The sequence below is a fragment of the Notechis scutatus genome, chromosome 5 (genome assembly GCF_049901735.1).
Source record: "Notechis scutatus isolate UNSWTSFEM ecotype Mainland chromosome 5, rNotScu1.2, whole genome shotgun sequence".
NCBI classification, from domain to species: Eukaryota; Metazoa; Chordata; class Lepidosauria; order Squamata; family Elapidae; genus Notechis; species Notechis scutatus.
The window spans coordinates 8,323,170-8,337,315 of record NC_142013.1 but is presented as its reverse complement, the minus strand read 5'-3'; the positions used below and the strand labels follow the sequence as shown (position 1 = coordinate 8,337,315).

The 14,146-nt window shown below is 42.0% G+C and overlaps 2 protein-coding genes across 14 annotated transcripts in view; one reads left to right on the top strand and one right to left on the bottom strand.

The window, feature by feature from the left end:
* Nucleotides 1–670: 670 nt before the first annotated feature.
* On the bottom strand, nt 671–9,602 carry LOC113420542 (transmembrane protein 126A-like). Its single transcript, XM_026680504.2, has 5 exons — nt 9,424–9,602; nt 6,004–6,124; nt 4,449–4,642; nt 2,210–2,324; nt 671–890 (listed from the first exon to the last, which is right to left on the bottom strand). Exons 2-5 carry the CDS (start codon nt 6,114–6,116, stop codon nt 686–688), a joined length of 627 nt encoding a protein of 208 aa, XP_026536289.2. The 5' UTR covers nt 6,117–6,124; nt 9,424–9,602; the 3' UTR covers nt 671–685.
* An 84-nt stretch (nt 9,603–9,686) lies between these two features.
* The window catches only part of DLG2 (discs large MAGUK scaffold protein 2), a 1,023,659-nt gene continuing 1,019,199 nt past the window's right edge, over nt 9,687–14,146 (top strand). For 12 of the 13 annotated variants that reach the window (XR_015749696.1, XM_087966067.1, XM_087966065.1 and 9 more), the window contains exon 1: nt 9,687–9,969. The gene's annotated coding sequence lies outside the window, so the exon portion shown is untranslated. The remainder of the gene's footprint in view (nt 9,970–14,146) is intronic. The other variant, XM_087966059.1, reaches the window with a different exon arrangement.

The window sequence follows — 14,146 nt, the reverse complement described above, 5'->3', positions numbered from 1 at the left end:
CTGACACGGCTGGACAGGCGATACCTTTATCTTTAGGGTTGAGTGCAGCCACTGGGATTTCGAAAATGAATTGCAAGTAGCTCTAGGGAAGTTTGTTGTAACTTCGAGCTGTTGTTAAGCAACTGGTCGTTAAGTCGAGGACTGCCCATGTTGTTAGCTATGTTACTATTTTTATTCACTGGATAGGTTGAGTTATTGTTGGAGTCTTGCATGAAATTGCCCTCCATTTTGTTTTGGATTGTGGAAATAACCGAGAAATACTCTCTATCAACAATCTATGCTGGCTTACTAGAAGTATTATTCAATGCTTTTCATGTGCTTCAGGAAGGGCTCTATGTATTGGATACATTTGTTGCTGCGTACATATATAGACAAATATATCTATAAACTTTATATAAATAAGATATACACAGCTTCTTTTTCAATAGTACCTCTTTACTTTCCTCCCAAAAAATCTAGTTGTTGCTTTTCTCATTCACCCAATGTTCTTGGTTACTCTCTTGTAGTACAGCATGAGAGGTCAATCCCTTTAAGATTCTCCTTGGGATTGGGGGAGGGGTGTCTCAATTTTCCCATTTTCACAAAGTTGATATATAAATGACCCAAACCAGACTAGAATGCTCAGAAGTTACCCAAACCTTGAAAGAACTCCAATCAAATAAAAGCCAAACACCTTTTTAAAGGTTTATTCTCTGATTTCCTCGGGATCCCTTCCAGGTTCAGGCATGCACAACATTTTGAGATATATTTCGTGGTGTTTTGAACCAAGGTATGCACCAAAAGCAACTTGGATTAAAGCAGCAAATCTCAACTTTTTGAAAATCGGTTTACTAAGCAAGACCCAGAATCGCACTGCATTGTCTTTGTTTGGCAAGGGAGCAGTATAGTACCTGGAAGAGGGAGAAAAGATTATGAAGAAGAATTTGGCTAAGATTGCAATAATTAACAGCTTTGTCACTCCTAAAAAAAGGACCCAGTTCCCAGATTTAAAATGGACTCTACTACCGAGAAGGAAATGAATTGCTAAGAGTTTCTTTCTAAAATTGAATAATGTTATTCAAAGGAGGATACTGGCAGACTTCAACTTCCATGCATTTGTTTAGTGACCGTTTGAAGTTACAACGGTATTGAGAAAAGTGACCTATGACCATTTTTGTAGCCTCCCTGTGGTCACGTGATCAAATTTGGCAACTGGCTCCTGACGGTTGCAGTGTCTGGGGTTCACCTTTTGGGACCTTCTGACATGCAAAGTCAGCAGGGAAGCCAATTTTACTTTACAAACATATTACTAGCTTAGCAATGCAGCGATTCACATAACAACTGTGGCAAGAAAGATAGTAAAATGGGGCCAAAACTCACTTAACAATGGACTTGCTTTAGCAATGGCAGTGTTGGCCTCAATTGTGGCTGTAGGTTGAGGACTACCTATATAAAGAAGGGTATAGAAAGGTAAAGCTTTTGCAATAATGGGTTTTAATTGTAATGTAAATTCATTACATTCTGGAACTGTGTTCCCTCTTCCTACAGGTAGTCCTTGTTTTATGACCACTTGTTCAGCGACTATTCAAAGTTATGTTGGTGCTGAATTAGGGGACTTATCACAGGTTTGAGTTCTGGCCATCATAGGATCCCCATGGCCATGTGATGGGTCCCCAGTTTAGGATTACAACATTGCAATGTCCCATGGTCACGTGATCATGATTTCCAACATTTTCTGCTGGCTTCCCACAAGCAGGGGATTGGAAGCTACTTAACGAATTGCACTTTTCCTTAATGACAGCAGCCAAAGTTGAGGAAAACATTTAAATTAAGAAAATAATTTCGTACATAAGTTGGTAAGGTACAGAATCCTACAATCTACATGATCATGTTGGATAATTACATAGAATTAAGGTTTACATCCCAACGCTTTCGTTACCCACATAGTTCAACAGTGAAAGGTCATCAATGAATGTTTATAAATGAAAACAGACTATCTTGCAAAACAGAAGCAATGGATAAATAGGCTTTTTGGAATTATATCCAGAAATTCCAGAAAAATGGAAGTTTATAAGACAAGGCACGCAGTTTTGTAGACATTTGATTTTCAAGCAAATGGTTAATAAATAACAACAAAAGCAATTTCCAAATACAAACAAAAACACAATCTTGGTTCCTGCAAATAAGCTGCTAACAGAGTGCTTAATATAACAATGCGGTTGAAACATACCTTGTAGCCAGCAATGCATTCAGAGGCAAAGCTAGAATGATGGGGTAGAAAAAACCCACGACAGCTCCTACTAAACCACCTCTCACCATAGCACAGATTTCACAGTTTAAATTACCTGAAACAATAAAGAACTAAATAAGTATTTGTGGTTTAAAATAGTTTCCCAGAAAAATTGCAATAAACATGCTGCATGCTGACAATGTTCCTCTTGGGATTAGTTTAGGTATGGAGCATGTGAACTAAAATGCAATATTCCAACCACTAAAACATTTAAAGTGGATTCCAGTGGAAGAAACTTCTAGCTTTGTCAAAGGAAATGTGCAGCCAGCCCTTGCTTTCTTTTCTTTCTTTTACTCTTTTTTCTTCCTCTCTCCCTCCCCTTTCTTTTCTCCCTTCCCCATGAACCATACATTAGCACAGTAATCCATGCCAAGTTCTATTACATGATCTGCAAAGTAATTGGCCCAGGGTTATTTTAATTATTTTTAAATTATGGAAGCCCACCTTTAGGAATGCTAACATCTTAGCCAGTGTTTTGTAGGTTGTAAAACGGGTAGTTCCAGGATATCTATCACTCTTTTCTGGTGGTCCAAATCAAAACATGAAGGAACATGGGGACTTGTTTCAGATTTCCATTGCAGGAGAACACTCAGAACAAGTATGAATGAGATGCCTAATTTTCCTGGCCTTGGATGGTTCAAAATACTCATTCTGAATGCAGATTTAACATCTTCAATCACTTTTTCTCAGACAGTCCTGGCAATTTTTAAGATGTGTGGACTTCCAACTTCTAGAATTGGCTGGGGAATTCTGGGAATTGAATTTCACATATCTTTAAAAACTACCAAAGTTGAGAAACAGTGATTAGAGGAACAGTACTGTATTTAAAAAGCAGTTTACTCTACTGTAGTTGCATTACTATCAGAAAAACAGATTGTTCAGACTACATTGATGCCTGTCCTAATTTTGCTGCTGATGTCTTTTCCAGTGCTGCTTTAGTTTTATCAGTAATTTCTTAATGTTTCATAAAATGGACTATAAAAGGCTTTGGAAAACACACATCATATTGGATGCTTCTGTCTTAGAACAGGCAGAACTTCAGTAAAGACCCCATTTCTCCATAATGTAGCAGCCAGAGGAAAGAGTAAGCTTATAGCGTGTCTCTTCGTGTAAAAACTTCAGCAATATCCAACTAGAATCTGATTACCTGGCAGTTGAAGTATTGCAAGGTGCTGTACATGGGTCTTCCCTTCAAGACTATCCAGAAGCTACAGCTCTTCGAAAACATAGCAGCCTGACAGTAGTAATGAGAGCTTCTTGTTATGTCCATGTATCACTGCTGTCGGGCAAGCTGCACAAGTTGCCACATGGCTTTTGGATGCAATTCAAGATGCTGGATTTTCACGGAAAAGGGCCTGGCTATTTGAGAGTCCATTTGCGTCCATTCACTTCTACCCATATGAATAGGTAGAATAGGTGTGCTCCAGGTCCAGTCAGTTAACAATTGTCATCTTATGAGATTCAGGAAGCATGCCTATTCTATTGCAACTCCCTGGTAATTTATTGAAAAGACACAACTTCTAATAAATAGCATTCACCAAAGATACATACAATGACTGCTCTCTTAGCGTTCTGGATATTTCAAATTTCTTAAGGCATCTGTTGGCCTGAATAGTAGGGAGTTTGGGGACCTCCTGTCTACTCTCTTCTCTGGGTGGTTATGTTTCTAACCGTGTTTTAAAGTTCTGTTTTAAAATATTGTAAGCCGCTCAGAATCTTTTTGAAAATAGAAGCTTTGAAAAAGGGGGAAGGCATTCCAGTACCCTTACCAAGCATGATAAAAAGTTAAATATGTTGGAAATTATTCTGGGAATTGTACAGTGCAGTGAATGGAAAAAAGTAACTCATAAGAATTGGAGTTATAACTTTAAAGTAAGGTTTACCTCATCTGGAGCCGTAAGTACCAGGATCTTACCTAACTATTACACACTATTTACTAAAATGAGTTCTGTTTTGTGGGGCATAATTAAAAAAAGAAGCAGCAAACTTTGACAACCAGTTCCAGAACCACCACTACAAATTGTTATTTATTAAAGAGACACACCACATAATAAAGAGGATGGGGTCCAATCTGTCTCAGTGAAGGTAAGTCTGTGCCATGCCGGAAATATCGGCACAGTTATTACAGAGATCAGGAAAAAAAAAGATTGAATTATTTAGATGAAGTCTTAACACATACCTGTCATCAAAGAGTGTTTTACTATGGCCTCATAAGCAACTGTTGTTATGGTGAGGGGCATTATGGACATGGCTACAACTGTTGAATAACGAGCCTGCGTGACATGCAGAATCTTCCTAAACGAGTTATTAGATATTAAGGCAAGGAGACTTGAATTGAGGGCAAGGGCAAAGCTTCCATTTAGGAAGAAATTTCTGTAGAAGAAGAGAAAGTATTATTATAATACCACCACCACTAACGACTACAACACTAACCTGTCTTATCAGTATAGTGCATCACATGCTATAGCAAAAGAATAAAAAAGGAAAGCAAATATTCTCCCTCTGAAAGCCTAAAATAGTATAGAATCTCATGAAATATACCCGAGGACTAGCTTCATAATGGGTAATTAATTAATTAGCTAGCAATCAGGTTCATACAGTAAGACTATAATTTCTCCTAAGCGAAGTCTGACATTTTTAGGTGAACAAAAAGCCCTACTGAAATTGGCATCCTTTATCAAATTAGCATCCATTTATGGCCACCACTGTATGAACCAGGTTGCTCGTGCCTTTCATAAAGCTAGTCCTCAGGAATGTCATGAGATTCTAAACTATTCTAGATTTTCAGAATGAGCCTTAAGGTTGACAGGTGCATACCTGCGTAGGTGAACTGCTGAAGTAGTAATGAATGCAAAGCCTATTCAAGGCAGCAGACAGAACTCTGCTAACCTCCTGAAGCAGGTGTGGGCTATTTTTTCAGCACCAAGAGGTTGCACTTTTGACACTATTTTGACGGATGGGCACGATTATGGTTACATCAGAACTTCCAGTGTATTTGGGGGAGAATTAATATTTTCAACAGTTTCCTACCCAAATTCAGTCCAGTTTTAGAAGTTTTTAAAAAGGGGTCTACGAAACATCCTTTCATAACATGACTCCCCTTTTTCTGAAAGGCAGAAATATTATCAGTGCTCTTAATTTTCATAAACCCAGAATTGTACTTGGAATTCTCTGAAAATAAATAATAACGAGAAATGACTTAGATTTGTAAATAGTTACTAATCAAAAATGGCTTTTCATCCCATTACAGGGCTGAAAAACATTTTGGTCACAAAGAACAAACATTAAGAGTGAAGCTATATCTGAAGCTAAATATTTAACTTTGCAACGTTGGGCTGGCAACCTCCTTATGTAGAACTCCTAAGATTTTCTGACTGCTGGCTTTGCTAGCTGAGAAAAATATGTGGAGAGTTTCATTTTGCCTATTTCATAACTTGGGAAGTTAAAGAACTGTTTATTGCACACACACAAAAACCCTAAAGATGCTACATTTGGTTGGCTTTAAACCTGATTAGGGGTTGTATGTGTGTGTATTTCAATGTATGGTGTGAACCCAGAAAATAAAAGAAGCAAGACGAGACAATAAGTTTGAATAGGGATGCTGCAATGGTTGTGTGAAAAATGGTCATAAGTCACTTCTTTCAGTGCCCTTGTAATTTCAAGTGGTCACTAAACAAAAAGTTGTAAGTCAATTACTTAAATATTCAGGTATTTGCAAAGTGCTAAGTGCTCACTGATCTCGCTGAGGCAGCCTTTCCAACATCATCTGCCATTTGGCTTCTGGGATTTTTCTCGAATGATTGAATTTTTTCTCCACAGGATGGTCCAGAAATTCTTTCCCTGCCATTTTAATCTCTGTAGCATTGAAAAAACAAAGGAGATAAAGGGGATTAAAAGAGAACAAACATAATGGCATTGTAATGCTTCAATAATGCTTCTTATCAGTACAATGGATCTCCACTTTTACCCAAGCCTGGGGGGGGGGGGAGAGTGCTTTAAGATTCATTTTAGATTTTCAGTAATTAATAGATTTCCTTAAAGCAGGGAGGGAACCTGGAAAATTAAGCTGCTGTAAGGAATAGTTATAATTGAAGTTTACAGTTCTTGCTCAGAGTCTGCAGCACTTCCAAAACAGGTATATTTTATTATTACAAAAACAGGGCGCTGCATGTCTTTGCTCAAAGAAATCCCTTTACATTATCACAAAATATAATTGTCTGTTGGTACACATTTAATAAAACAGAAGGGGGGGGGGCAACTTATTTTCCAAAGCACCAGAAGGCAGGACAAGAAACAATGGATGGAAACTAATCAAGGAAAGAAGCAACCTGGAATTAAGGAAAAACTTCCTAACAGTGAGGACAATTTATCAGTGGAACAGCTGGCCTTTGGACTTTGTGGGTACCTCCATCACTGGAGGCTTTTAAGAAAAGACTGGACAGCCACTTGCATGAAATGGTATAGGGTCTCCTGCTTGAGCAGGGGGTTGGACTAGAAGACCTCCAAGGTCCCTTCCAGTTCTATTCTGATCGATGTTACAGTGCCATTCCCCTGAACAGCATTTACAAGACTTATCATTCCAGTAAAAGGTATTAACAACTACAGAGGGCCACAATATCCCATATAAATGTGGGCTCTGTCCTTGCTCCAAGGAAATTATAGATTTTACCCATTATTTATTGTAGTGCTCTTATTTCTCCTTCAGCACGGTGGAAAGTTTCTAGACTCCCCTCTTGATAAGGGAATCATTTTGGCCTAATTCATATAAATTTGAATACGTAATGAATTGAGAGAAGGAACCATGCTATGGAAATCAGCAAGCTTTGCATGGGCTGCTGCTAAACAATACCTATCAAAAGTTTCTAATGCTTTCTGGTATTTTATTTGCTGGAATGAGAGTGTTTGAATGTTCACTTATTTTATTAACATCTTTATTAATGCCATTTTTAGGTAGGCTTTATTTTTGTTTCTACCAATGGCCAAAACAATAACTAAACTGAAAGCTGTTCAGTGTTACTTGATTGAGTTTGGCAGTTATAGAAATTGAATAAATAGACTGATTAATTGATGAAGCCTATTCATTTTGTCTAATGCCAAGAGAGCAACAAAGAAGCAAGTTAATTCTTACACATCAAAATCCTGCTCTTCCTATTGTAAAGTTTAAACAACTGAAACCATCTATGCTGGAAAATGAAGACCTGTAAAAGGTCTCAATTTATTTTAATAATGTCCTGAAACAGATCAATCAGTCAAGATGCTCTGATCCAATGCCTTACATTCATTTTTTCCGTTTCAATCCTATCTATTTTTATATGCACTGGCAAACTGTAAGGAACAGAAGCCCCTCCCTCCCTCCTCTTTACTTTTACTTTCCATTTGTGTTGTTTTTATTCTGTAAAAAAGGTTTGATAAAAATTAAAATTGATTTGAAGTTGCAAAATACAATGCACACACACAATGCTTTTAGGTATGCTAAATCACAGCTGCCTTCAAACTTGAGAAATGTCTTTACTAAACTTTTGCTTGCCAACACACCTACCTTAGAAATCCCAGCCCCTATATGAACACTTAGCCTTTTGTCACTTTGAATGTACACTAATCGGCATACATTAAAACAAAATTTTGTTGCACACAACTCTCAAAAGGTCACCATCTGCAATATACACTACATAAACATTACACAGTAAATACAAAATTATGCATGTACCCACATATATGACACAGAGAAACTATGTATACATGTGCATCGTGAGGAAAACAAATCTTGCAAGTTTACTAGATGGATGGCATGTACAGTACTTCAAAACGAGGGGAGCAACACAAAGGAAGTTGTGAAAACGAGGCCAGGAAACTTTGGGAAAGGTGGATTTATTGTCACGATGTAACTAAACGTTTCTTCACACCTCTGGGCTCTTCCTGCACCTCACATGTTGGGAAACTTTGTTTTGGGGCAACAAGTGTCATTTCAACAGTGAGATGGGCAGCATGTAAATTTAGTAAATGAAAGTTGGATTGTTCTCTGAAGCAGAAGCAGACCTCACACTCTGGTGCTCTGATTTACAGTGGAGTTCATCATCAACCCCAGAGAGATGATCCATGCAGGTTAGCACCTCCCTACTATCCCTCCCTCTCATCCACCCATCCACTCTTTTTTTCATTCCACTCCTTCCTTTCTTCCTTCTGTCCATCCACTCCTTCCTTCTGTCCATCCATTACCTTCCTTCTGTCCATCCATCCTTCCTTCCACTCCTTTCTTTCCTCCTTCTGTCCATCCACTACCTTCCTTCCTTCTGTCCACCCATTACCTTCCTTCTGTCCATCCATGCCTTCCTTCCACTCCTTTCTTTCCTCCTTCTGCCCATCCACTTCTTTCTGTCCATCCACTACCTTCCTTCTATCCATCCATACCTTCCTTCCACTCATCCATACCTTCCTTCCACTCCTTCCTTCCTTCTGTCCACCCATTACCTTCCTTCTGTCCATCCATACCTTCCTTCCACTCCTTTCTTCCGTCTGTCCATCCACTACCTTCCTTCCTTCTGTCCACCCATTACCTTCCTTCTATCTATCCATCCATCCATACCTTCCTTCCACTCTTTCCTTTCTTCCTTTTGTCCATCCACTTCGTTCCTTCCTTCTTTCTTTCTTTCCTTCCTTCCTAACCAACCAACCAACCACCCACTTTCAGCACTTAGGAAGGTCGGCCCTACCCCCTGCCCCGTTTTGCAGCAGCGCTGCAGCCACTTCCCTCTCGCAGGTAGCAAAAGTCTCGTCCTGCAGCCTCGCCCTCCCCTCTTTAACACACACACCCCGTCGTAACCCCTGTGTCGGAATCCCTGGGTCGAGGTTTGCCCGCAATCGCGACCTTCCTAGCTGGGCAGCGAAAGGTCCGCAGGCAGCCCACCAAGCCGGAGCTATACATAGGGATGTCTTCCCTTCTGCAGCAATCCCTGCATTGCACCCGCGGACCCCGCCCGGCGTTGTTTAATTTTAAGGTCCGTTTGGCAGGAGAGAAGCCAGCCCGGAAGGCCTCCCGGTTTAGAGCAAAGGAGAACCGATCAATGGTGGTAGTGGTGGTGCTGGTGGCGGCGGGCAACGGAGCTTTCTTCACCCGCACCTCCCCGCCCTTTCCCAAGCATTTTCCTTCCACCTACGTTTTATAGGCGCTTCCCTTTTGCTAGCCGCAGCCCCGGTCAGACGGGAAAGGCCTCCCCGTTCAGGGTCTTTTCTCGCTCCGGGCCCCGCGAAGAGCCCCGAGGTCGAGTCGCTCGGCTGGGTCACACGCCGCCCGTGGGGCCCGCCATTTTGGGCGGTCACATGGCTCGGCTCGGATTGGGCGGCTAGACGAAGGTGGCCGCGCGCGGGAGCCTCCGATTGGCTGGGCCGCTCGCGCTCGAGGCCCTCCTCCTCCCCCCCTTTCCCTCAGCTGTCCGGCCGTGCTGAGGCGCGTAATCAGCCGGGCCGGAGAAGCAGCCGCGCTTGCTGAGGGGAGGCGATGGAGGTGGTGGGGCTGGCGGCGGCATTGGCATTATTGCGGTGGTTTCCTAGCAGATGAAGCTGAGCCGGCGCGGGCGGGCGGGCAAGCGAACGACAGGCCGGCTGAAACGGACGGACGGACGGACGGAGCGGCTTTATTATTCCTCCACCCCTCCCGACCGCAGGAGCCCCTTCCTCCGATGAAGGCTCAGCCTGCCAGCGCGGTAATAATCCCCCTGCAAAAAAAAAAAAAAATCCCTCTGTAAATGGCTCTTTCGGGGCACCCTGGGCTCGTTCCTCCTCCTCTTCGCCGAGGCGCGGACTCCACTCCCCATCGTTCCCAGCCAGCGTAGCGAAGGGGGCGTGTCAGTCCTTCTGGCGTGAAGAAGCCCATCGTTCCCGGCAGCCCGTCCTGACGCTACCACTCCCCATCCCCTCGCTCGCAGGCTTTGGGATTGACTGGCGTCCTCCCAAAATGGGTTAGATACCAGTCCCTTTCTGGGTGCCTTCAACTACCATCCCCATCATCCTGGGTTGGGAAAGGTGTGGGGGGTATGTGGGTCCAGGAAGGAGACTAGCTCCTGTGGTCCTTTTTTCCTCCCCACACAAGAAGGTTGGGCTCTTGAATCCCCTCACGACTTCTTCCCCCCCTCCCCATTTTGACATCCCCATTTTTATTTTGACATCCCCATTTTTATGCTTTTTCTCACTTTCCTACAACCCGCTGAACCCCCTTTCCTTTATTTAGCTTGCTTATTTCATCTCTTGCTTGAATCTGGCTTCATCCTTGCCTCCATCACTTGACACTTCATTTTTATCCTTCACTCCCACCCACTTTCCAGCCTGCTTGAAACATCTTCCCACCCATGGTCATGCCTTCTCACTTTCTGCTTCTTTTCACTTTTAGCCCTTGCAACCTTTTTTTTTTTTTTCCTTTTTCCTTCCATTTATAGACCTCTGTCCTATGATGAAACATTCATTTATCTCAGTTTTCTTCTCCTTGCTTCCCATCTGAACAGCTTGCTTCACCTGAAGTATATAACCAACTTAGTTAAAGAGCTAGCTTATTATTACATTTGGTTTGGTTTTAATGGTTTAGCCTGAAGACTTGGCTTTTTTTTTTTTTGCAGACCCATTGCATTGTGCTAATCCAGAAAATGCATTAATTTGTTAATCAAGTGGAACATTCGAAGTATTCGTTTATTTATTTGATTCGTACAGCTGTCCACCTCACTTTTACATGAGGGGTCCTTGGTGTTCTCTGGTCTTGGTTGTTTTCTTGAAGATGTTTCATCACCTAAGTAGGTAAACATCAACAGTTCGTCATCCGTATGCAGGTAGTCCTCAATGATCACAACAGAGCCCAACATTTACATTGTTAAGCGAGAAATGTCTTAAGTGAGTTTTGCCCCATTTTATAACTTTTTCTTGTCACATTTGTTACCCCAATTACTGCAACTGTTAAATTAGTAATATGGTTGTTAAGTGAATCTGGTTTGCTCATTGACTTTGCTTGTTAAAAGGTAGCAAAAGGCGATCACATGACTCTGCGGCATTGCAACCGTCGTAAATGTAAGTTCGTTGTCAAGCATCCAAATGTAAATCACATGCCCAGGGGATGCTATAACGGCTGTAAGTGTGAAAAATGGTCATAAGTCACTTTTTTCAGTGATGTTAGAAGTTTGAATGGTCACTAAGTGAGCTGTTGTAAGTTGAGGACTACCTGTACTTTTATGCGAGTCTAGGAGGCTTATAATAAAATACATGGCACAGTGTAAAAACAGAAAATAAAAATAACCACAAGCAGTAAGTCATAATATAATCAATCAGCCAGACAGCCAGGCTCTGTGATACACTCAGGGCTATAGACTTGGACACAAAGCCAAGTTTTCAAAGCCTTACAAAATGCCAACAAGCTCAGATCCACTTTAACCTTAAGTGAGGATGATATTCTAAAGCAGGGACCCCCAATCCCTGGACCACGGGCCCAGTACCAGTCCACGATCCGTTAGGAACCAGGCCACACACAGCTGGAGGTGAGCAGCAGGGCAGTGAATGAAGCTTCATCTGTATTTGCAACTATTCCCCAGTGCTACTGCCTCAGCTCCACCTCATTAGATTCTCATAGGAGCATAAACCCTACTGTGAACTGTTCACGTGTGGAAGCTCCTCCACCCCACCCCCACCCCCAGGCTGGTCCGTGGAAAAACAAAACTCTCCCACAAAACTCTTCCCTGGTGCCAAAAATGTTGGGGATCGCTGTTCTAAAGGGTGAGTGCTCCAACAGGAAGAAAAAAAATCTCCTCTCAGCCCCACCAGCTGATAACTTTGTAGCTGACAGTGCCCAGAGCACGTCTCTCCTGCCACTTCAGGTAGGATGGGTAGAAAAGATCACTTCAGTTCCACCAGCAGGTTTCAGTTCACCTTTCCTGTGTAAACCTTATCTAGACATTGACCCACCTGTCTCCCTCGCTTCTTACCTCAGTCCCATCATACTGATGACTCTTTACTGTTTTTCTTCTGCTGCACGTTTCTCCCATCTTTTATTTTCTCCCCTGATGCACCCTGACTCACCCAGAAACTCATTTTCATGTAGTCTGTTGCTGTGTTCATATTCCTGTTTATAATTCACCTCTGCTTGAGGAGAGTTTGTTCCTGCCAGTTTTCCTTGCTGCCTCTTAAAATCTTTTTTTGGGTTGTCTCTATATGCCACTGGGCACATCTAGTCTTTGCTTCTGATCTAGGATCCTTTCAGATTTTGCTATTCAATTCGTTTTCTTAATGGTCCTTCATTCCACATTGAATATACACTCACATTGCTTCTTGTAGGGCCTCATTTCAACTTCTTTCCCCCCCCCCTACTTTCTTATTCCCCTCCCTCCCATCTCAAACCTGCCATGATCTTTAAACGTTTGCCATGCCTCAGTTTTTATGCAGCTACTCGTTCCCCTTATGTAGAGATGGTGCTCTGGTTCGCATAACCTTCCAATTCAACATCTTCAATGTTTAATAGCATTCCTTCTTCATTTTGCGGCTGGTACTGAATTTTAGGAGCAGAGGATGCTCCTAAAAGTGCAGGACTAAAATTCTGCATTAAGAGCATCGAAGGAGCCTTTCTCCAAATCACAGGGGTGAAAAGATCGTATGATTTAGAATGTGCGTTCCTTTTTAGTCATGTCATCGCTGCTCTTGAATTTGCACAGGTTATTTCTGTGTTTTTTAACAGGACAATTTTCTTCATTTCCTCCCTTTTTTTTTGCATGCATCTGTCAACATTTCAAAAACATATTCATGTCTCTAACTTAATTCTAATAATTTGTTCTACTCTCACTTTTTAGAGCATAGCCTTTGGCTCCTTATACAAATGTAGTTCTTATTCCCCAAAGTTTGCACATCTGTTTCTGTAGAGAGCCATGGTGGTGACCTTGGAAAAAACTATGCAAAAATAGTTACTAAAAAAAGATGTTCTAAGCCAGAAAATGGAGATTTTTTAAAAAATTGTCCAAGAAAGCTCGCCTCTTCTGCTCCATCTGTTATCCACATCACACCCTGTAAGAAACCTATTGCATAGAACCAAAGAGATAATCTTGGATATTTTTTTAAAATTTTTACTTAATTTTTTTAAATTCTGCCTATATAATTTTTATATAAATAACTCAAGGCAGCAAAGATACTTAATGCTCCTTTCTCCTCCCATTTAACCCACAACAGTAACTCTGTGAGGTGAGTTGGGCTGAAAGAGAGTGACTGGGCCAAAGTCACCCAGCCGGCTTTCATGCCTAAGGCAGGACTAGAACTCACCATCTCCTGGTCACTGGCCCAAAGTCACTCAGCTGGCTTTCATCCCTAACAGGGCTAGAATTCACCATTTCCTGGTCATTGGCCCAAAGTCAAGTAGGTAGTTTTCACCCCTAAAACAGGACTAGAACTCCCAGTCTCCAATTTCTTGCCTGGTGTCTTAACCACTATGCAGAGATCTATGTAGAGATTATGGGTACAAAAACAAGCGCATGCTTTGAACGTGGGAAACAGCAAGTAAGAGAAAGAAGCTTAGTCAGAAGCTCCCCCTTGATTCACTTAAACAGAGTTTCTCAACTAGGGTTCCACTGAACCCTAGAGTTTTGTGAGAGATCACCAGGGTTTCCCTGAGAGATCATGATTTATTTGCAAAAAGCAGAGACGGAAACCAAGCCCTCCAACTGCCAATCGTGGGTTGGCCTGCTGGAGTGTGGGATGGGGGCGGGGATCGCACTCATGTGCAAGCAGGGCAAACAAAGCGCCAGCCAATGAGTCAGGAAAAGAAGAGCGAGGAACAGCAAGAGGTGAGACAATGTGCAAGACTCAGGCATCACAGGGCTTCCCTGCTGGGGCTCTGCTTGTAGGCAGACCCCTGCTTTCTGT

Excerpts from the sequence above, each read along its gene's own strand:
- LOC113420542 (XM_026680504.2), bottom strand. The coding sequence starts at position 6,116 with ATGGCAGGGAAAGAATTTCTGGACCATCCTGTGGAGAAAAAATTCAAT. Across the intron at positions 4,643-6,003 it reads AGGCTGCCTCAGCGAGATCA|AAATTTCTTCCTAAATGGAA; the intron begins GTGAGCACTTAG and ends CTTCTTCTACAG. Across the intron at positions 2,325-4,448 it reads AAAACACTCTTTGATGACAG|GTAATTTAAACTGTGAAATC; the intron begins GTATGTGTTAAG and ends TTATTGTTTCAG.